The sequence below is a fragment of the Procambarus clarkii genome, chromosome 14 (assembly GCF_040958095.1).
Source record: "Procambarus clarkii isolate CNS0578487 chromosome 14, FALCON_Pclarkii_2.0, whole genome shotgun sequence".
Lineage (NCBI taxonomy): Eukaryota > Metazoa > Arthropoda > Malacostraca > Decapoda > Cambaridae > Procambarus > Procambarus clarkii.
The window spans coordinates 12,179,864-12,203,719 of record NC_091163.1 but is presented as its reverse complement, the minus strand read 5'-3'; the positions used below and the strand labels follow the sequence as shown (position 1 = coordinate 12,203,719).

Genomic DNA, 23,856 nt, shown 5'->3' with positions numbered 1-23,856 from the left:
GTACACATCAGCATAAAAACTGTTAGTGATGCAGCTAGCTGACCTGGTCTGCCTCCCTCCTCCCTCCAAACGAAGTGGGGAGGTGGGCAAACTAGCTCGCGCTAGTGTTACGAATTTTCGATTATTTGTTTATATTGTTGGAAGAGTTCTTTTGGTTGTTTAGAGGCTGTGGCTTCATTTCTAACCTAGCAGTGGTCTGATTTGTTTCACTAGCTTTCTGGGTGCCTTCCCTTGGTAGTGGCAGACATGAATAAATTTATGTAAAATTTAACACAATGTCACTGCTCCCTTCACCTCTCTGAAAGGGCCAGGTTCTGGCTTGTGGTCCCCCAGTAGGCCAATAAGAACTCTGCAACTGACAGAGAGAACACCTTGTAGTCTGGCATTATATCAGTGAAGTAGCTTCAGGGAACCACAAGGTACTGCTCCCCAGAAAATCTTCTGTAAATGGGTACTGTATTTTTAATTAAATATATCACAATTTACTTATATCATAAATGTTTTGTCAAACAAAATGAATTGCTTCTCATTAGAAGATAATGGCATGGCACATACAGAGGGGGAAACTCACTACTCCCACCTGTTATTTACAGCCACTACCTGCCTTTGTTGTCTCCCAAACGCTTCTTAAGTTGTTATTCTGCCTGTGCTCATTTTGTCTGCTCTGCCCTACCTCACACAAATTTCCATTTCCTTACCTGATCCTAACTGTAACCCATCCCTAGTGAGTTCCAAGACACCAACAAACCACACTTAGTGACACTGGTACTCCAACATTGAAGAAAAGGGCCATTTGAGTCAAGGGAGATAATGTACTGTAATACAGCAATGCATTTAAAAGTGGACAAAAATGTAATGTTTTCAGCAAAATTCTGGACCTGTTACCACTATTAATGCACAGGCTCAGACAATGATAACACTTTGATGCAGCCAAAGAAGGAGGCTCCATCCAATAATGGAAAATCTGAAAGAATTGCTGGGCATGTGGATTAAATACAGGAACTAATACAATACGACCTGAACCACAATGCTCTTTCAGGCCAAGGTGCTTGCTTTATTTAATGATCTCAAGAACCAAGCATGTGAGTGCAGCTGGTGAAATATTTTGTTAGTAATGGTGGTTTGACAATGGAGGTGCTATAGTTTACAAATCCTAAGAATGACTGGCGAGGCAGCTTAAGAGCCAATACTGTGACAGCCAAGACATATACAAGGAAACGCTTAAAGAAGAAAACTGAGGAAGGTAGCAACTTTCAAGAGTAAGTGTTCAATGTGAATGGGTCTGGGTTATTTTGCAAAAAAAAAAAAAAAAAAAAAAAAAAAAAAAAAAAAAAAAAAAAAAAAAAAAAAAAGTGTGCCAGCAAGCTCATTCTTATCCAATGAAGAGAAGACTGCACCTGATTTCAAGGCAGCTAAAGCAAAATTAACTCCTTGTGGATGGCAATAGAGCTGGCAATTTTAAACTTTAGCCACGCCTTGAATATCATTCAGAAACACCAAGGCTTTTAAAGGCCGAGTTAAATCCCAGCTTCCCATCAGCTGGCAATCTAACTGAAACTTGGATTACCATTTTTGAATGGTTCAAGAATCATTTCTGTCAAGTAGTCAAAAAATACTGAAAGGAAAACAATCTGGCTAAAAAGGCCAGAATAAGTCAGGGTGGAATTTCTTCCCAAAAATACCACATATGTGATACAGCCTACACACCAAGGCGTTATATAAACTTGAAGGCATACTACATGCATCGGACAATGCAGCAGATTGAAGGAAAAATAGATAAGGACGTGCAAACAATACCAGAGTTCTAGCAGTTATGCACTGTATGTCATGAATGCCATTCACAACAGTAATGTGGCATTGAAGAAAGTGACAGGCTACATTACATTAAATACATGCTGTGGAAAAATGTGGAAAGAATGCAAGAATGACTTCACTGATTTTTAAGTTGCTAAATGATATCCATCAGCTGATCATCAAACTTGCCAGGGATGATGGATTTCATGAAGTGGATCAGGCTCATGTGCTGGAAGTGTTGGACTCTCATGGTGAAGACCTAACAAATGAGGAATTGGTTCAGCTAAGGAACTAGTTTCAGTTGAAAAGGGATGATGGTACTCACCTAGTTGTACTTGTGAGGATGAGCTGCAGCTCTTGGGTCTCGCCTCTCAACCCTTAATCGATTGATGTATAGATTTCAGAACCTACTGGGCTCTGTCATATCTACAGTTAAAGCTGCAAATAAGAGTTTGCCTCCACCACTTCAAAGTTCCATCACTTCTAAAGTCTTAATGGCTTATTTTGATAAATAAATAATAAACTGTACCCCCCCCCACCCATTGTTCATGTACCTCCCATGCTAATGGTCTGCCTTGTTTCTTTCCCTGAATATTTTGTATGTGAACATACCTACCCCATCTCTCCTTCTCTTCCAGTGACACGAGGTTTAACTCCTTTATCCTTTAGTTTTTTTTCTCAACTCATACCTTCCAGCCTGTGGATTAGTTTGGTGGCACACCTCTAGACTTTCTCTAGTTTCATTTTCTGTGTAATGACATGAGGGTTTCATGCTGGTGTCGTGTATTCCAGAAGTGGTGTGACAATTTGTATACAAGGTCCTGAACGACTCTTTGTTCAGATTCCATATGGAATTGTTGATATTCGTACGATGTAGGCTTCTGGTGACTATACTAGACCAATATATAAATTCTGATTCTCAAGATTCCCCAAGTCTACTCCTATGTAGTACCTTGTGTATAACTTCATGTCCCTAGCACCAAATTTCATTATTTTGCAATATATTTGGCATTGGTCTTCTGGTAGGTTAGGATAAGGATACCTTAGTGTGACAGTTTCTTGACATTGGGAAATCTTAGGAGGACGGGCTGAATAGGTAACAGATTTACTAGTAACTAGAGCTTGAGTTAAGCACTAGTAGGCACTTGAGGGACCATTCTTTCCTTGTGCCCAGGTCATTCTGTATTTTTTTTTATTTCTTCTCATAATTCTGCATCCTCAGCAAACACTGAGAACAAATCTATCCCCTCAGTAAGATGCTTGCAAAGATTAGGTATAGTAATAACCACAGAACTGACCAGTATTGCAGGATGTCACTGGTAACATGCTACTCTGAGGTCTATCTTTTCACTGTGACACGCTAGAGCACATTCCATTACTATTTTTTTTCTACATTTTATGCACAGTACCCCTGTGGCATACTGTGCCAAAGGTGTTCTGACAATCCAAACACCCTTCTCTATCTTGTATGATCTACATTGCCCAGACATAGAACTAAGAAGTTTGTGAGACAGGGTTTGCCATACCAGAAGCCATGCTAGTAATGAGTTAAAGACATAAGGAAAAGTCCCATAATGTGTGACATAATAGGGAAGAGCATTGACAAACTATAGGATTCAAATGCCCCAAGTGTGGACTGTTCAATCAAAAATATTAAAGGAACTGGCAGATGAACTATGCCCATTGCTGAAACTCGTTTTCGGAAAAATCTCTGAACCAAGGGATAGTCTCCCCTAGATTGAAAATCTGCTTGTCACTCGTATTTTCCAAAAAGGCAGAAAGAGCTCAGCAAAAATATACTATACAATCAGCCTGACCTCACATATCTGCAAACTAATGAAGAGAATCCCAAAGGGGGGGACTCATTCACCATCACATTGTGAACAATCTAGTAAAATTTACACAACATGGTTTTGTTAAAAATAAATCCTGCCTTACAAACCTGCTCACATTTTTGGAAATGATAACCAGCTATTTAGAAAAAAGGACATCCAACTGATGCGGTACGTATGAGTGCAGTTATCTGAGCTCATAAACCTGCTGAACCGAATACTTGGATTATCCAGACAAAATTGGGTTTGGATAATTTTCTGCCAAACTTCACCATATCCGAACAGAAATTCAGTTAATCGGAAATTAGGTTACAGAAATTTTCAAAAACTATTTGATTTATAGTGAGTGTGGAAATAAGAATTATGGTGGTTGTGGTACCAAAAAGTTGTGAATATGGTAATTTTTGGACTTTCCTGTAAGAATTCTGCCTATCCAAATGTCTAGCTTATCTGATGGAGGAGTCCTCCCTATATAATTAGGATAAGAAAGCTTAAACAGTACATTGACTTCTCGAAAGCTTTTGATAAGGTACCACACATGAAAGAATGGCAAGGAAATTACAATCACATAGAATGAAACCAGCATTGAATTTGATGAAATGTCTATTTCTGGGTTAGCCTCAGTGTCTCCCCTGAAGATACTACTGTATCACTGATAGTGTACCATCTACTAGGTTGCATCAGCCTCAGAGTTCTACTGGCCTCCCAGAAACCAGTACCAGAACCAGAGGCTAAAGGCAAACATAACTAAGTAAAACAGGAGACTGGAACCAGAGCGACCTGAGCTGGTGGCTAGGCAATAGATACATCAGTATAAGAACTGGTGGAGTAGCCAGCTGACCCGGCCTGCCACCCTCCTTCCCCCAAATGAGGGGGAAGAGGTAGGGCAAACTAGCTTGCACTAGTTTCCCAAATTTTCAATCATTTATTTACATTGTTGGGGGGAGGGGGGGAGAAGTTCTTTAGGTGGGTTTAAGGCAAATGTCTTGTTTCTAACCAAGCAATACAGCACAGTAGTCTGTTTTGTTTTGCTGACTTTCTGGGTACCTTCACTTAGTGGCAGCTATGAATACCTTTTATGTAAAGGTTTTCACAGTGCCATCGCTCCATGCACCTTTCTGAGAGGGGGGGGCTAGGTTGTGGCTAGTGGTCCCCCGGTAGGCCAATAAGAACTCTACGACTGATGGCACCTAGTAGTATAACACACTCACTATAGTAGCTTCAGTGAGTTACAAGGGGATCCCCCCAGGAAAGACTTTCTTCAATCATTAAAAAGCCCAGCAAGGAAGAACATATCTTATGCAATGTACAGAGGTGAGCCGACTCAAGAGGAGTCAAACTTGCAGAAGAGGAAACACCCAACCCCCCAGAGCAGATATCTCTGGATGAGATAAAAGGAAATGGAAGCCAACCCTAGGGAAGAGGACCAAGCCATGGTCAAAGTGAAATAGAAGCCAGGATACACACAACATGGATAGCATAAACACAAACATGAAGCATAAAATGTAAAAAACAGGGCAATAACCTCCAGTGAAACACAAGTTCCAAAAAAGCCAAACCCAATGAGCTAAAAGTGAGAAACTGCAGAGCCTGAAGATGGGTGATCCCATCACCCAGACAACTGAGTGAGGGACGTAGAGTGGCTAGGACCTGACCTGCCACCTGGTGGCTGTCAGCTGCATAACAGTTAGGGTGGTTACCCAGCTGCAACAATTATTTTCTGTGTTTATTGTGGGATCACTTTCCATTCAAGCATTTGCTTGTTTTGTTGCATTCTATGCTTTCTGTGGGCTTTTATCCTGGTTTTGGGTTGATCTCTCATTCCCCAGGCTCTCCCTTCACCTCGTAATGCGAACCAGATTCTGGTCCCTGTTTCCGTAATAATGGGGCAGTGCTGTATCAAAGTAGAGGCAACATGAAGGAGAGTAGTGCTGTGATGGTGAGAGCTATTATGATAATGAAGTATCATGAGTGTGAAGCATCTTAATGGCAAAAGGTATCTTGATAGTGAGAGGTAGCATGATAATTAGTGGTAACATAATAATGAAAGATAATGTGAAGGTGAGAGGTACTGTGATGGTGAGATACCAAGGAGCCAAGAGGTACAGTGATATTGGGATATATCAAGATAGTGAACAGTTACATGATAGTCAGAGATACCAAAATTGTGAACTATTGTGATAAGAGGTACTGTGAGAATGAGAAGTACTGTGATGGTGAGATACCGTGGCAGCAGGTACCATAGTGAAAGGAACCCATGATGGTGGCAGGTACCATACTGAAGGAAACCAAGATGGGTTGCAGGTACCATGCTAAAGATGACTATCACACTAACGAGGGGCTTCAAAATGATTGAGACAAAGGACACCTATGTAAGCACCACGTCCAAACATTAGGTATGGCCTGTGAATTATGAAAAATGCTAATTCTAACAATAATATACTCTACAAATTATCCTCTTGGAATATTGTATAAGAAAAACAGACAGTTTTTTTGATGAATATGTTTACCTGCCAAGTTCCCAAGTTGAGTTTGCCTTCTGAGATGGGCAGCGTGAGAGAGGAACCTATGAAACAGGCCTTGACATGGGCTGGCTGAGTTCCACACGATGAGGAAAGAAACCACACAAAATATAATTAGTACACAAGCAATGGAAAACATCGATGTGGTTCCTGATGATATTCCAATACCCCAAAAAACTCTTAAAACTCATATTAACTTGTTTTTCAATTTATAGTAGTTTTGTTATTAAAGTATGAGGAGGAATTTTAACAATTATTAACTCGACAAAAATTGATAGATTTGTCAACAGCTTATTACAGATCAACTAAAGTGATCACAGTTATTTTAACATTATTATGATACACTAAGTGCATGAAAAATAATCTAATATAAACAGCAACAAGTATTCACTATACAATAGCAAAAATAATTTAAAATTAAATATTAATTAAACTTCCCATGACCTATTATTTCCACAGCTATAAGCAACCTTGGGGTTATATCATTATTTTGGACTTAGATTTGTTTCAAGAAACAATCATTATAAACAAAATTATGAAAGGGCTCAAAACACACACACACACACACACACAGTTGTCGTCAGTTATTGGTAAAATGACTACAACACCCTGGTGGCACAGTGGTAACACACCCGCTTAACATTTCACGAGTGATTTGGCCTAGGTTTGTATCTTGACCAGAGAGGGTTGACTAGGTGTCAATCCATTATTATATGTCTCTGTTCACCCAGCAGTGATTGGGTACCTGGTTGTTAACCCTTAAACTGCTCAGCGTAAGGGGCCGGAAAGCAAAAAATATTCAAATTATGTAAAAAAATTACTTAAAAATGTTAAACACATCTCCAACTTATTGGCTTCAGAACCGTGAAACTTTCATCAAAATATTTTCAGAAATTGATTTTTGACAAATTTTTGAAAAAGAAGAACGTTTTGTTGATAAGAACAACATCTATTAATTGGAACTGATGAATAATGCAGTGATAAAGATATGCAAGCACCTGTCCAATGCATAAAAGAAGAATAGCAGTAAGAAGTGTCCACAAAGTGGATATGCAGCTGGTGCCTTTATAGCATTGCTAAGTAATACATAACAACACAAATAATAATGAGTAAGTATGTTATTATGCTCTTATTTTGTTATGTATCATATAAATATATTGCCCAATGTTAATATCTGTTATTTCATCAATGTCCAAATTTTTTTATGGGATTTTTTTAAATTTTTAGCTTTTTTTTTCTCCTTTGTTTATATCTGATTTTGTTGTAACCTTCACATCCTGGAGAGTGCATGCCAGTCCTCACTATGTGAAGAAACAATGAAACTGGTCAACAAATAAATCAGTCCTAACTCGCAGAACTTGGGACTTTGAATTTGTTTTGGCTGATTTTTTCACAGATTTCAAACAATATTTTCTTTCTCTCTTTAGGTTGTTTTGATGATTAGGGACCGGTTTAGGGTTTTTCACTTATATAAAGTATAAAGTATAAATTTTCACTTATATAAAGTATACCCTAAATATATCCCCTAAATCATTATAATTATCCTCATACAGTGACACCTAGGCTTACGAATGCCCCTATTTACGAACTTTTCGGGTTACAAGCCCAATTTCTTCGTAAAATTTGAATCGGGTTACGAGCTTTGCTTCGGGAAATGATGCTTGTTGATACGCGAATGGCCGACCTAGCGCGTGGTTGCACGGCGATTGCGCCTCAGTTTATTAGTGCCTCCCGCCTAGAGACAACCGCACCTGAATTCTTTGTAAAGAATTACAGTTTTTTTTTTTAATTTTTGGGTATTTGAACATAAAAGTAGTTGTTATATATCTCACCATGGGTCCTATGAAAGCTAGTGGTAAGGTTCAAGCCAAGAAAACACATGTGAGAATGACCATTAAGGAAAAACAAAGAGATCATTCGTAAACATGAAAATCGTACATGGGTTGTTGAGCTAGCTAGGCAGTACAACAAATGTACGTCAACAATATGCACTGTACTTGCTAAGAAAAAGGACATTATGAGTGCTAAAGTGGCCAAATGCGTGTCAACAATCACAAAATAAAAAACGCAAACACTTGATGTTGAAAAGTTGTTATTAATTTGGATACACAACAAGGAATTAGCAAGTGATAGCCTTTCAGAGGCCATCATTTGTGAGAAAGCAAGGCAATTGCACGAAGACCTTTTAAAGATAAACCCTGGAATGAGTGATGCAGACACGAAAAAAGTTTAAGGCAAGCAGGGGATGGTTTGAGAAATTTAGAAAAAGAAGTGGTATTCATAGTGCTGTAAGGCATCGGGCGGCTGCCAGCTTAGACAAACCAGCGGCTGAAAGACTTATTAACGAATTTAAAGATTTGGAAGGGGACTCACCTTCCAAACACTAACACCTTTCCTCCTCCCCCCTCCTCACCGTCTTCCACACACCAACAAGAGTCATCAGTAAAGGTAAGTAATAACGTGTAAATACTTTAGTACTGAAGATTTGGGCAAATTGGGTTTAAAATTTACTTTGAAGTTAATTTTTTTGGCAAGTCTGGAACGGATTAATTCAATTTACATTATTTCTTATGGGGGAAATTCGCTTCAGTTTACGAATATTCGGTTTATGAGTCGTCTCTGGGAATTGATTAAATCGTAAGCTAAGGTACCACTGTATTTAGTTTTTTGGGAGGATTATTTTTTCTTGATTTCACTTCAACACATATTGAACTACAACTTTCACATATTCGAGTACGAATGCCAAACAATGTCTATTAAAACATACAAGTAAATTTATGAATTAGAACTGCCTTATTCATTGTCGATAACTTCAACTTCAATTATATCTATAACTAGAATTTCAACATACTATATTTCAGTATCCAAAAATCTAGTTTCTGACCGATTCTCACCATTTTTACATATCATGTGCACAGCTGTCTGTTCTACAATCCCTATAGAATTTACATTTCATAAACCTTAAACATTTGGAGTTATAAATTTTTGTTGTCTAAATTTGCGCATATTTCAAATCCCATATTGACTTTTTTTTTTTTACAGTAAACTATACAGAAAACCTATATTCTAAATATATGAAAATGAAGATCATATGCTATTCTGAGAGCATAAGAATAATGCTGATGAAATATCACCAAATGAACACTTAGTGATATTTCATACTTTTGCAGCCGATTTCAAAACCTGAAGTTTTCAATATTCAATTTTATAATTATTTTTTATTTTCTTGTTTTTCAAGTTTTGGTATCATTTAGACAAAGTTAGAGCATTTGCCTAGTAGATTATGCACAAAACATTTGAAAGCATTTCAGCAAATTTTAAAAACTGAGCTTATTGTCCTACTTCATACGAAGTTTTGTAGCTTAAGGGTTAAACGATTGGCAGGTCGTATTTCAGGGGAATTAATGGGCAAGGCTTACCATAAGTTATGGGATGGGAAAGCTCTCAGCCTGCTAACAGGAGTTAGATGTCAGCTGTTCCTGTACCCACCTGTGTAAAAATAGAACTCTAGCAGAGTTTAGAAAACTAAATACATCATAATGTCAGGAGACAGGCCGCCAGTGTCTCTTACTGGGCATGTAAATAAGCTTTTCTTACTCTATATCGATTTGAGATTTTAGGGACAAATAGACGCTCACAAGAAAACGGTTGTACTCAAATGGAAGCTCTTACGAACGTTAAAGTCAAAACACAACTCTAGATTCTGTCTATTTGAGCAATTCATGGAACATTATTGCTGCAGCCTACTTTTAACCCTTACATTGCACACCTGTTTTGGCAAAAATTTTATGGTGTAGTTTTAAGAACATATTTTTGTGATTTTTATAAATGATCAGCTAATTTTAATGTCAAAATTTTTCCAAATTCAACCATTTTCATTTTAAATCACAATCAGCGATGAAAACATTAAAAAAATTAAAATATGATTTAATAGAAGACAAAATCATATACTGTACTGTACAGTATACCAAAATTGTATATACACTGTATACAATTTGCGCTGTTTAAGGGTCAGCTCCCCACAACGACGGGGAAGGTGGAGCTGACAGAGGACTGGTTTGACGAAGTTGTTTTTTTTTTCTTGGGAGAGTTTTTTTTTTACATTTTGAGGGTGCTGTTCTTATTTTTCAGCCATGTAAAAGTCTGTTTTGATTTACCTATCAGGGTGCTTCCCTGGTTGATGGCAAGATGATAAACTTTATATTTAAATTGTTCACAAGCTATTGGTCCCTAAAGAGGCCAGATTCTGGCTCATGGTCCCTGGTAGGTACCAAGAACTCCACAACTGATGAAACTCAAGTAGTATGGTACTTAATTAGTAAGCTAGCTTCAGGGAGCTGACAGGGCTCCCTCCAGAAAAGATTACTTACAATACCTTGAGGTTACCGTGAGATGATATCAGGGCTTAGCATCCCCGCGGCCCGGTCGTCGACCGGGCCTCCTGGTCAGGAATGACAATAACAGTAATGTATATATGGTATACAAAAATATGAACACTTGCACACAGAATGGTTCCCGATTTGGCCTACTGGCACTGTGTGCCTTAAAAGTTAGCATACAAAAACTGAATAGTGTACTTTGGTTTAATATAATACTGTACATGTATGTACTACAGTATACTATATTAGGCCTAGGTTTGATTAGATTTTTGTTGATCAAAATTTATGTTAGTCATTGATGGGCGAGTCCATAATCTGTACAGTGGAACCTCGGTTTTCATATGCCCGTTCTCGTATTTTTCGGTACTCAAACTCAATTTCTTCAAAAATTTCCATTCGGTACCCGTTGTTTACCTTGGTTTTCGGAGTTTGTTTATACTGTACGTACATGTATGGGTCCACCGCAAGCATGGTGCTTCAGTTTACCAGTGTCTCCCGCCTAATGATGATCGCACTTGAATTCTTTGTGAAGAATTTAATTGTTTTTGTGCTTTTTTGGTTTCTGAACATAAACGTTCATATTATATATCATGCCGTGGGTTCCAAGAAAGTCAGTGGTAATGTTCAACCTAAGAAAATAGTTGTGAGGATGACAATAGAGGAAAAACAAAGAGATCATTCATATTGAGACAATGTGATGTCTGACTACAGACAAGTGTTAAAACGTAGGGAAAAATAAGTGTCTATAGACAGATTCTCAGTAAGACAAGCAAGCAGTGAGCCACAAGCAGGTCCTAGTGGTATGCCTGCAAAACATACGAGAGAGAGAGAGTACCCCAGAAATGTCATCACTGCTGTTATAATGGAAGGTGACTTCCCTTCCAAACACTAACATAAGACATACATAAGACTATTATTCTGAATCAAATGTATTTTTTAGTTAATATATTTGGGGGGTGTGAAACGGATTAATTAAATTTACGTTATTTCTCATGAGAAAATATGTTTTGGTTTTCGTACCATCTCTGGGAACGGATTAAATTCGAAAACTGAGGTACCACTGTATATATATCCCATTGTCATTCTATGTATTATTTTACTATAGGACAAGTTGTTCAAAATGAATACTGTACAAGTACAGTACCTACAAAAAATAAATGGAGCATATGGGAAGACAAAAAATTCAGGCAATTTTCTATATAAATTCACATGATATATTTAACCCTTGGGCAGCGGCTATGGAAAAATTGTCATACCCCCCTATGCGCAAAAAATAAAAAAATTCCCCCCAAAATAATCTTTCATTACTGAATTATTAATTTGTATGCACAATGTAAGGAAAAACACAAAAATAAGTGAATATACGACATTTCCTTGGGAGGAGGCACTCTGGAAGGTGGTGGAGTGGCTGTGTCTGGCGCCTGTCAATGCCTCGTGCTCAACTTTGCTGACACTTCCTGTGTTATCCTCCGTTTTTCACCACTTGTTTCAACTGATGATTGGTTTTCCTGGTATACTCCATTACAAAGTAGTGAAAAGGATATGAACATAATATTCAATGGTGTTTTGCTCTGGGCAATGACATATGACCTAATTGGCACCATATGGGCGAGAGTATAGATTGAAACAAAGGCACGACCTATCGTGGTCGTAGCCAGGTGGACCTGTCCACCTATTAGAATGTCGCATTTTGATGTATACTCTACCCACGGCCAAAATTGTTGCACTAGAAAATGGTAGCGGCTCGCGAAATTGACATATTGTTCCGTTTTCTGTTTTGGGTCCTCTGGTAGGTTAGGATAATGATATTTTAGTGCGACAGTTTCTCGACATGCGGAAATCTTAGGAGGATGGGCTGAATGAGTAACAGGATTTACTAGTAACTATAATGAGAGCAGGATTTTTTCACGAGGTCTAGGTAAACTCCATCTCATCCACAAAGACCAACTATGTACTGTATATTCTTATTTGCATCATACAAGTAAAACTCAGACAATAATTACATGAATCGTCATATAACGATAACCGCATTACCCCGTGAATCAACATGTGATGATGACCGCTGCCTAGGGGTTAACCACCCCTATATTAAAAAAATAAATCTGGTCAAAGACCGGGCTGTGGAATGCTGATTCTTATGACAAACGTAAGGACGTAAAACGTAATTTCTCTCTGGTAAAGATACCAGAGAGAAATTTCAAGAAAATTATTTACATCTTTAGTTAAAATGATACGAAGAATTAAAGTTACAATACAATTAATGATATAACCCTAAAGTTTCTGAATACAGTATTTAAAAACATAATAATAGTAATAATAATAATAATTACAATGCCAAGTTATGATTGCTCAGATATGCATATATGTACCATATGTACATAAATCAACCTATGCAGTTAAGTATACAAACAAGAACCTATATGCATAGACATTTACACACTCTCTCTCACACACACACACATTATTCATCCTGGAGTTTAGTAACGCAACTGCACCTTTCAAGAGCAAGATTATTGTGTTGTTTAAATACTACTACTAGTAACTAAAACTAAACAAAAATCTTAGCAGCATGGCTGACAACTGACAAGGGGCCACATTTCAACACAGTAAAGTCATGCTAGCCATAAAATGATTGAATGAAAATGTAGAGTATGCTAAAGTAATGTGGACTAGCCCTTGCAGTCGAGGCTCTCATATAGCTTCAGCACTAGAACCAACAGCATATCTAGCCTTAACACTCTGCATGGCTTAGCACTGGCAGGATAAGGAACTAATCAAGGCAAGCAACTACATCCGGATTTTGTTTTTATAATAAAGACCTAGATACAGACTAAAAAAAAAAAAAAAAAATTGTATTTTCATGTGAATATTAATGCATCTTAAGCAAACTACGTAACACAGTACTGTACTCTACTTTTAACCTCCTGGTAATTGTGTAAGATTTTATTTTATTTTGTAATTGATCTATATATATATCTAAATATTAGTTTTGCACATATGTTCTGTATATCCCTTCAGATAATTTCATCTTAAATTTATCACTTATCTTGTATTTATTGTTTTTGAATTATATTTCTGGCTCACCCTTATGCTTTGACACAACTCTTTGCATGGAATACATTCTTTTGACATTTTATTTCTATACACTTTCTTAACAATCTACATAATTTCATAAATACTGTACTTTTATTTGCTTAGTTACAATACAAAATTATGAAGCTTAATGCAGCAGCTCTCACTCATATTTGACACTCGACCCACAAATCTATAAATAAAGAGTTCATGACGATTCAGTCCATCCAGGACCATTACACAACTTGATAATGATCCCCAATAGACTAAAATGCTGTTAATTCTTTATTTTCAGATTTGTGATCTGCATGTCTTGATTTTCAGCCAAGTTAGTGTGATATTTTCTCAAATGCTTTGTTAAATTACAAGATATACATAATACATTCACTAGCATCATATTTACAAAGCTATTGATATACACAAAAGCCCTGATGCAAAGTTTAAATGAAACATATTAAATGATATTAATAATTATGAGAAAATCAGTAGAAGCCGTGATGAGGATTTGAACCTATGCTCTGGGTACTTGCAATCAAATGCCTTAGACTAGGTCATGACATGGTAAAATGATGGCAACCTGGGGTTCAATCCTCTATGGTTCCTGAGACTTCCACTGAAGCTGAACTATGGTTTTCACACAATCCCCCTATGCACTCTGGCTTTGTTGTCCAGGGGCCAGATTCACGAAGCAGTTACACAAGTACATAAGAACATGTGCATCTTTCCCCAATCTTTGATGGCTTTGGTTACATTTATTAAACAGTTTACAAGCATGAAAACTTCCCAAACAACTGTTGTTATTGTTATAAAACAGCCTCTTGGTGCTTTGGAGCTCATTAACTGTTTAATAATTGTAAACAAAGCTGTCAAAGATTTAGAAAAGATGCACAGGCTCGTAAGTGCTTGTGTAACTATTTTGTGAATCGGGCCCCAGGAATTCTTCCTCTAATGCTTCCTCTTCACTACAAGGAGAAATCACATTAACGTGATGTATTAATGAGAAAATCAGGCGCTGTGAAGGGGATTCGATCCTATACTCTGGGTGCTCCTAAGAAAACACCTTAGACGACTAGGCCATGACATGATAAAAGAAGTTTAACCTGGGATTCAACTGAACCCTGAAGATTCAGTTGAATCCCAGATTTTTTGTTTGTTTTATAAAGTAACTCGATACCAAGCTTTAAGTATTCCCAGTGCATAGAATACACTCATAAATTCAACAAATAATCATATGCACCACTAAAGAATTCTATGAATTTTACTCATAAAATTTAACCAACAATTAATTCTGCTTTTGTTGTGCCCCTACACTGTTTTGTGGTTTTCTATTATTTGACTTATCTTCTAACGAGGAGAAACCATATTCTTTTCATAATAATATCCAAATTTCGAACAAGAAAACAGTTGCATGCATAAACTTACACAATGCCATTATACCAAACTTATGAAATGACCCAAACAGCACCATTGTACAGCTCGTGCTCACTGTATCACTCAATTATAAAGAAATAACAAAATTATTTTGTGATCACAGTGTCATGGAAGATCCGGGCTGTGATAAAGACTATGTACAGGGTTCAGATACCCGTACGGAAAAAATGCTGGTTATGATGTTTCACAGAGTGAGGCAGACACTCACAGAACACAGTCACGGTTTCATGCAGCTACACCTCGTGATAATACACCTCGTGTTCCTTTAGAAAATAAACTTGTGGAAAATTGTTCATTAATACAGTATTTAAATTTATTCTATCCTTTGACCATGCTCCATTCATCATCCCAGCTTATCCTGGGAGCCATGCTCCATTCATCATCCCAGCTTGTCCTGGGGGGCATGCTCCATTCATCATCCCAGCTTGTCCTTGGGGGGGGGGGTAACACTCCATTCATCATCCCATCTTGTCCTGGGGGGTTACACTCCACTCATCATCCCAACTTGTTTTGGGGACCACACTCCACTCATCATCCCAGCTTGTCCTGGAAGCCACACACTGCTAATCATCCCAGCTTGTCGTGGGAGCCATGCTCCACTCATCATCCCTGCTTGTCCTGGGGGCCACACACTGCTAATCATCCCAGCTTGTTCTGGGAGCCACACTCCATTCATCATCCCAGCTTGCCCTGGGGGTCACACTCCACTCATCATCCCAGTTTGTCTCGGAGGGGTCACACTACCCCTCACTGCAGTGTTTGCAGTCATCTTCTTGAGGTTATCTTGAGATGATTTCGGGGCTTTTTTAGTGTCCCCGCGGCCCGGTCCTCGACCAGGCCTCCACCCCCAGCAAGCAGCCCGTGACAGCTGACTAACACCCAGGTACCTATTTTACTGCTAGGTAACAGGGGCATAGGGTGAAAGAAACTCTGCCCATTGTTTCTCGCCGGCGCCCGGGATCGAACCCGGGACCACAGGATCACAAGTCCAGCGTGCTGTCCGCTCGGCCGACCGGTCATACATACAAATGAAGGGTAGAAATAGCCGAAGCTACTCTATCCTTTTGGTATGTACTTCATTATCGCAATAAACTTATTTGAAATAGAACATACATATGCTGGAATTAAGACTTTTTTCCCTTAGTAGTAAAACATATCTGATGCACAAATAACAGGAAATATTACATGCCTCTCCTTGGCTCTTATATCATTGATGAATATAGCAATATTGCAAAAGAATGTAGCATAAAAGTTTATTAAAATATTATTGACTAATGTTTTGATGACAAACATCGTCAGGGATATTATGAATTTGTTGAAAAAAAAGTTTATACAGGTTATGTATCAAAAACAATTAAAAAAAATCTAAATTCACTGAAATGGTTTTTGTAAAGAAAATAAAAGATTTGAAAATTGATAAAATTCCAAGAGCCATCAAAGGCACAAATTACAACAAATTATTATAGCCAGTTTAAAATACTCAGTTTTGTTTGCGTTCACCTTATAGTGTAAAACAACAACTCATATGGGAGATTTATCAAATGCCTTGTCTGGAAATTTAAAATTAGATATGCCGAGCTACGAAACGAAGTACGCACAAAGATTACCTACTAATGATGTGGACATATTGCTCCAACAGTAAGTGAAGCTAATAACAGTTTTCAATGCCTGCTTTCTGTGAGACAAACCTTTATTAGATTACGCTACATTTAAGACAATGTACTGTACTCAAATTTTGTATAATGAGATCTTTTAAACGTCTGCCTTGATTGCAAAGAATACTTTGCTTTTGTGCATACATTTTGGTACACTTCGTTGTGACAAAATAATGAAAGAAAAAGAAAAAAAGGAGAGGAAAAATAATCGCCCTTAAGTAACAACCAAAAATTCATCAAGGAATTCAAATAAATTAAATTCAAATAATGATAATCAGATTTTTGCAAAATGCATTTAAGTCTTTTTCTCACAGATACACCAGTAGGAATACAAGTTCAAAATAATTATGCCAGAACTGCACGTCCCAAACTCGATGCTTTGGCAAAACTCTACAATTCTCATGAAGGCATTTCCTTTGCATGACAATGAAAGAATTTCAGTTAGCCTGTATGGAACTAACAATGTGGGATAAGATAATTCTAGATGAAAAATATACAATGTATATATTATATATATATAAATATACACATATATATGATTGGGTAAAATGTAGCCCCCTTGTTTATTACATAAATGTTAAACAGGAAAAAAATTTAGTGGATGGCTAATGTGATGATGTGCAAAATTTGAAAAACAATTTACCATATCATCGGGGCCTTCACAGGAATGTCGGTAAGGCATCCCCTGGAAAAAAATGGAAATCTATGTTAAAAAATAAACCAAACCAAAACTCTATGACAGGTGGCTGTGGTGGAGGAGGGAGGGAAAACTGCTCTATGCAAAAACTCTTCAACAACATAAATCAAAGGAAAAGGGTAAATATTGCACCCTTGCAAAATTAGTCTATTTCATGCAAGTCTAATCTAAACAAGTAGCATAACCATTCATAAATACAGACAAATAATACTAGGTTGGAATTTGCTTTTGGCGATGAGGATTTACCATCAACATGAGTTCTTCAGGACTTATTAGTCCGGCGGAGAGTCTAAAAGTAAGAGAATAATACACTTGCTATGCGGCTTCTGCTCAGCTAGAAACTCTAATCAAGGAGAGCTCCAGTCTATGGGGAAATAAAATTTGTATAATTTTTAGTAATTATCAAGCCTAATTCTAACAATGGCTACACTAGGAGAATGCAACTTCAATATACAATATCTCAAGTGCATTCACACCGTGTCAATCAAACCACATTTCAAAGTCCGTAGGGAAATCAAATGTTATCTTGCAACACAGGCTCTTTACAATTACTTTTTTTGTCTCCAAATTTAAAGGTGAGATTGACAAGGCTTTGCTATAAGTTGCTCCTTAAATAGTAGGCAGGATGACACCGCATACCTCAGGCACTATTTTGTTGAGCATCATCTCCATGTCATCTCGGACGTATGGGTCCCAGTTTTCATTCAGCGCTAAACTGGCTGATGTGTGGAGGACTGTAAGAAACATCATACAAATTATTTGCATGTAATCAAAGCATAATAGGTTAATGGGGGAATATAATATAATAATGGAGAGAGTAAAAATTGTGTGAAAATCCTGCACTTCGATATGGAATGCAATATAGTATAGTATAGTACAACAAAATTGGTAAATCAAAACTTCCATGGCAAAGCATTTATTCAGTACTGAACAGTCAAATATAGAGTAATAATATTCTTTATTAAGTAACAAATCATTGTACAACTTTGTGTAGATAGAAAATAACAACTGAACTAATTGTTGATTCAGTATCTTCTGAATTAATTCCAATTGATAGTCTAATGCCAGATCACATGAGCCCCAAGATTCTCCATATGGATCATTAACACTTTCGCTCGGGGATGACGTAGCATTGCGTCATCTGTTTACTGGCGGTAATGCCGGGGATGACGCAGCATTGCGTCATCCACTTTAAAAATTCGCCAAAAATCAGGTTTTTATCCGATTTTTTGGGGACTGGTTTTAAAATGCGCGCCGATGTCTTCCCATTTTCTTTGTTGCGCCTAGTGGCCCGCAGGCGGCGCGGCACACGCCGTCAGCCCATTGTTTTCGCTCCACTGTTGTGACCAGTGTCGCCTCCCCTCGCGTCTCAAACGTGTGAACATTTCGGCTATTTTCCGTGGCTATATTTCTTACTGCGGCTTCAGAAACTATCTACGCTTACTCCACGATGGATAGTGATCATGAACAAGGCCCTTCCAGGAAGAAAATTGCGAAAGAAAGGCGTGAAAAGCAGAAGCTGAGTAGTGTACAGGAGAAGTACAAGCATGTGAGACTAACTCCCTCTAAGTTTCAGGCTGTATTTGACGATTTGTCTGGGTCATCTAGTGATGAAACTGATGTTGGTATTGATACTGACGCAAGTAGTGAACATTTAGAAACAGAGACGGCCGATGAGGATTTTGATAGTGATGAAAGTGAGGACAGTGAGGAGTCTGAGGTCGAGATTGCCACTCGTGCACGTTCTTCAATTGGCCCTTATATGCACATATCCATCTGAAGAATTCTATTAGGAACATTTTCATACCTAAATGAGCACTGTAACACGAAAATTGAGATTACCACCAGGAAATAATACTAAACATATGTGGGCGGGAATTGGGAGTGTAGCGGGAAGGCGTCTGAGCGCTCACTCACGGCTAACGCGTGGCCCGTCTTCAACTCGTCGGCGGTTGGAGCGTGACCTGGTTTTTTATTTTATATGCTAATATTCCTCTAGAGAATTCTATTACGAACCCATTGAGACCAAAATGAAAGACCTAGGACAAAAATTGAGGTGACTAGAGTGAAAACATTTTATCCCGTTTGCGAGCTCCCGGGTAACTCGTTCGCACTTTCTCTGCTTGCTGCGGGTAATTAGCCGGGCTTTTGGAGTTTATATGCATTTAGTGCTGTAGAGAATTTTATTGCGAACACAATGATACCAAATTTAATCTCGTAGAACGAAAATTGAGGTGACAAAGTTGAAGAGAGTATACACTTTTCGGAATTGACGCGCGCTTCCGTGACACGCTGGGGCCCATATCGCCCTGTTGAGGGGTGGCGCGCGGGGTGCGCGAAAGTGTTAACAGCACAGTAATTTGCATACCTCAGTAGTTGAAAAAAAAAAAAAAATTGAAAGAAATTACAAAGCAGTGTCTATCATTAAAGCATAAAGTGCCAACACTGGTATCATAAATGGAAAAATTTTCACGATCATGTGTCGAGTAAAATTTTTGACATGGGCAAAGACCATTTTTATTTTTATTTGCTCCAGAATGCTTTGCATTATATGTAAAAACAATGGCATTGCTGCTGCAGCATGACAAGTATATAATTACTGGTATGACAAGAAAAATATAAAGTACTACACACAATAGATCAAATAAAAGAAATATAGTATACAAGTAATTACAATTTTCATACTGTAATACTATTTAGCAATGATACAAATGTTAATAAACAGCCTTATCAAACTGTTGTAAGTTTAAATGTTAAAAGTTATAATTTAAAAGTTGAGTAAGAAATAATGCCAATGGTAAGCAATACTGAAAGAGTACAGAAAATATGACACACCTACACTTTAACACTTTCGCGTCCCTGGCATGTGCGCCCCAGCCCACCCCAAGGTGGGCCAAGCATTTCCCGTGAGCCCACTCTAAAATGTGTATACTCTTTTTCAGCTTTCTCACCTCAATTCTTGTGGAACTTCGTTCATTTTGGTATCAAATTGTTCGTAATAGAATTCCCTAAATGGATATATGCATACAAGGTCAAAAAGCCTGGCGTGCCACCTGTACCAAACCCAAAAATCAGTCGAGCGTTACCCATCTATCTTGAGGTTTTCTTGAGATGATTTCGGGGCTTTTTAGTGTCCCCGCGGCCCGATCCTCGACCAGGCCTCCACCCCCAGGAAGCAGCCCGTGACAGCTGACTAACACCCCAGGTACCTATTTTACTGCTAGGTAACAGGGGCATAGGGTGAAAGAAACTCTGCCCATTGTTTCTCGCCAGCGCCTGGGATCGAACCCAGGACCACAGGATCACAAGTCCAGCGTGCTGTCCGCTCGGCCGACTGGCTCCCTACCTTTGATTTTCATGTTATGTCGTTCATTTTGGTATCAAATTGTTTGCAATATAAAGGCGCACATTTTAAAACTACTGGTAGTTCCATAATAACCGAACAATAAATGGAATTTTAAGAAATATTTTAATTATGAACTCTCATCCCCACACAATCTTTCCAGCGTTCTGACCTCAATTGTCGCGTTACGTCGTTCAGACCTCAATTGTCGTGTTATGGCGTTCAGACCTCAATTCTCGTGTTACGTCGTTCATTATGATATAGAATTGTTCGCAATCTACAGGCACGCACTATAAAACTAGTCATATAATAATCGAACAATAAATGTAATTTTAATAAATATTTTAATTTTTGAAGCAAAATGTATCCCCGCCGGACATCAGTAAGATTATCAATGGACGCAAACTGTGTAGCCGCCGGATGAAAGTGTTAACAACTGATGTTTCATGCTTGAACAGTGATAACACAAGAGAACAAAAAAGTAAAAAATGAAGACAAAGATATACACGAGAATAAACTTCTGCCAAATAAAAAAGATGTACTATGATTAATTTAGTACCGAAAGGCACAATAAATTACTGAACAGTAACATATAAAATGCATGTATACAGTAATGTTTCAGAATGCAGCATATAAAAAACCAACACATTGTGAGCATACAGAAAGTATACTTGTAACTTAAAAGTTGTTGCAATTTATACAAAATCCATCATAAGCATTTGCTAAATATTAAAATACAAAGCAATAAAAATAAACTAACAGTTTATATAAATAACATTTGCTGCATGCTTTATGTAAGTGTGCATGAATGAATGCAAAAATTCTGGTCCGAGGCCAAGCAAATAAATGGAGAAAAATATATACAGTAATTCCTGTTGTCGGGATTAAAAGCCTATACATACTTTAAGAGCTTGGCAATATAGATTTCGATAACCCAAATCTCCGAGTAATACGGATGAATTCACATTCGAGCCTTGTACCTTTTTTGACCTCTTAACCCGAACAGGAATCTGGGTTACAAGATTATACAAATGAGAAACCCATATAAATTCAAGTTCGAGTGCTTGCCTTCTCAAATTGAATAGAAATTCGAGTTACTGCATTTTTTGCCAAATGAGAAACCCATATATATTTTAATTTGTTAATTTTTGGACATTCCCTGTAAAAGGATAGGTAACTCTGATGTTCGGTTAACTCAAATGGGGGTGTGCCAAATACACAGTAATTCAGATAACCAAGTACAGACAGCACAGGTGAACCTTGTTTAACATTGGGGTTAAGTTCCTGAAAACTGAGACTTTAACTGCAATGATGTGAAATAAAACCAAGCTGTTTTGTTTTTAGTCTAAATACAGTGTTCATAGATAATGTTTAAGTTAGTCCTCACATTCAGTACATTGCTATACATACCACAGGTTTTCCACATCGTTTTCTCTATCTTACATTGGGGAAACATAAGAATACTGGCTGTCTGATGCCATAAAAGGTTGAAATTTATTTATTTAACTTTTCTCATAACATGAAAACAAAAGGACATTAATCGGGGTGACATTAAACAAGGTTTACCTGTACTTAGACTTATCGAAGCCTCCCTAGGGTCTAGGCCAACTACTGACCTTCCAACAACCCTCAACAGTTACCCCCAAGTCATAGGGGCCTATTTACTGTAGGATGCAACCCACAACAGTTGCTTAACACCAGGATACCCATTTACTGCTAAATGAACAGAGGCATCAGGTGAAAAGAAACAATGAAACGCTTCTGTCCTTCTGCTGGGATTGAACCTGGATCCCTTGGTTGTGTCTCAAGAACATAAACCAGTGTTGCAGGACCAATCAATGAATGATGTGTCCAGCAGTACTTACAAGCCAGATCAATTGTACTGTACATGCAGAAAACATTACAGTATTGTACATGGGATGAATAAAGAGCCCACTAAATACTATCTGAAGATTTTAAGAAATATTCTTATCTAGCTGAACCTAACCACATACAGTACTTTAATAATGTTATATAACTGCCCGTTATAATCACTGAAAATATTGTACAGTATTGTACTATCACATGAGAAAATCTTTGGATAACGATGGCAGGATTGCACCAATATATATTTTCCTGTTAAATTAATATACTGTATACAGAAGTCATTAAACTTAAGTTGTTTAACCACTTAAATTCAAAAACAGGATTTTATTAATTTGTATATACAGTACTGTAAACATTTTGGCTATACTACCAGCATAGACTAAAAGATTATGTACCATACATCAGTCAGTGGTTTCAGCCTAATTTAGATGTACTGTACAGTAATGGTAAAATTTCAGGTACAGTAATACAGTACATCAAAGTTTATTTTTACACAGGTGAATATAATTCTAAGCTAAAACTACAATTTTTCTGAACAGTTATCCGGAGCAGTGTATGTTAAAAATTGATTGGATACCATTTTGTGCTAATTGCTATTCATTTATGAGATGTTTCAATTGTTTCAGATTGTTTTGGTTGTCACTTTGTTGCCAAAACAATTTCAAAATTTGGAATATTTTGGATGAGACTATCATCAAAACTGCTCTGTGAAAAGGGAACATATTTTTAATTGTGACATGTTGCGTGTACAGTACTGTTCAATGTGATATTCTTGAGGAAGGAAGTTGCAAGTATCCATCATGTGGATTTTGTGAGATGCACAGACTAGCCGCATCTCTTGTGTGTTCGAACGTCTGAATTCTTAGTTGCACTGCAAGCTGACATATTGAAACTTCTGCCTCTCTTCTCTAATAAGAGTTTCAGAGTTATCACGAAAATGCACTTGTACTGTATTTTATTATGTTGTCATGTATAAAATTAAAAAAAGTACCAGGTAGTTAAAACATGTTAAGTATCAAAACATGCTCTATTTTAGCAGTTTTATATTTAACTAGTTCTTTGAAATTTATTTAAATAAGAGAGCTTTGTTGTTTGTGTACAAAATGCCTTTGTTGCACATGAAACACCTCTTTGCACTGAGAAAATCAGAAGGAGGTATGAGGATTTGAACCTTTAAACTGGGTACTATGAAACACTTTTGTTTAGGGAAAGCATAAAGCTCTGCACTGGGATAGGCAATTATTCAGCTGGACACAAGTCCCATC

At 37.6% G+C, this 23,856-nt stretch overlaps 1 protein-coding gene across 2 annotated transcripts in view; it reads right to left on the bottom strand.

Moving 5' to 3' along the window:
- LOC123771646 (UPF0047 protein YjbQ) overlaps positions 1 to 23,856 on the bottom strand; it is a 43,808-nt gene that overhangs the window by 18,588 nt on the left and 1,364 nt on the right. For both annotated transcript variants that reach the window (XM_045764265.2, XM_045764274.2), the window contains exons 2-4: positions 18,022 to 18,116; positions 17,329 to 17,370; positions 6,137 to 6,220 (exon numbers count right to left, since the gene is read on the bottom strand). In XM_045764265.2, the coding sequence (XP_045620221.1) occupies positions 6,137 to 6,220; positions 17,329 to 17,370; positions 18,022 to 18,116 (221 nt within the window). The remainder of the gene's footprint in view (positions 1 to 6,136; positions 6,221 to 17,328; positions 17,371 to 18,021; positions 18,117 to 23,856) is intronic.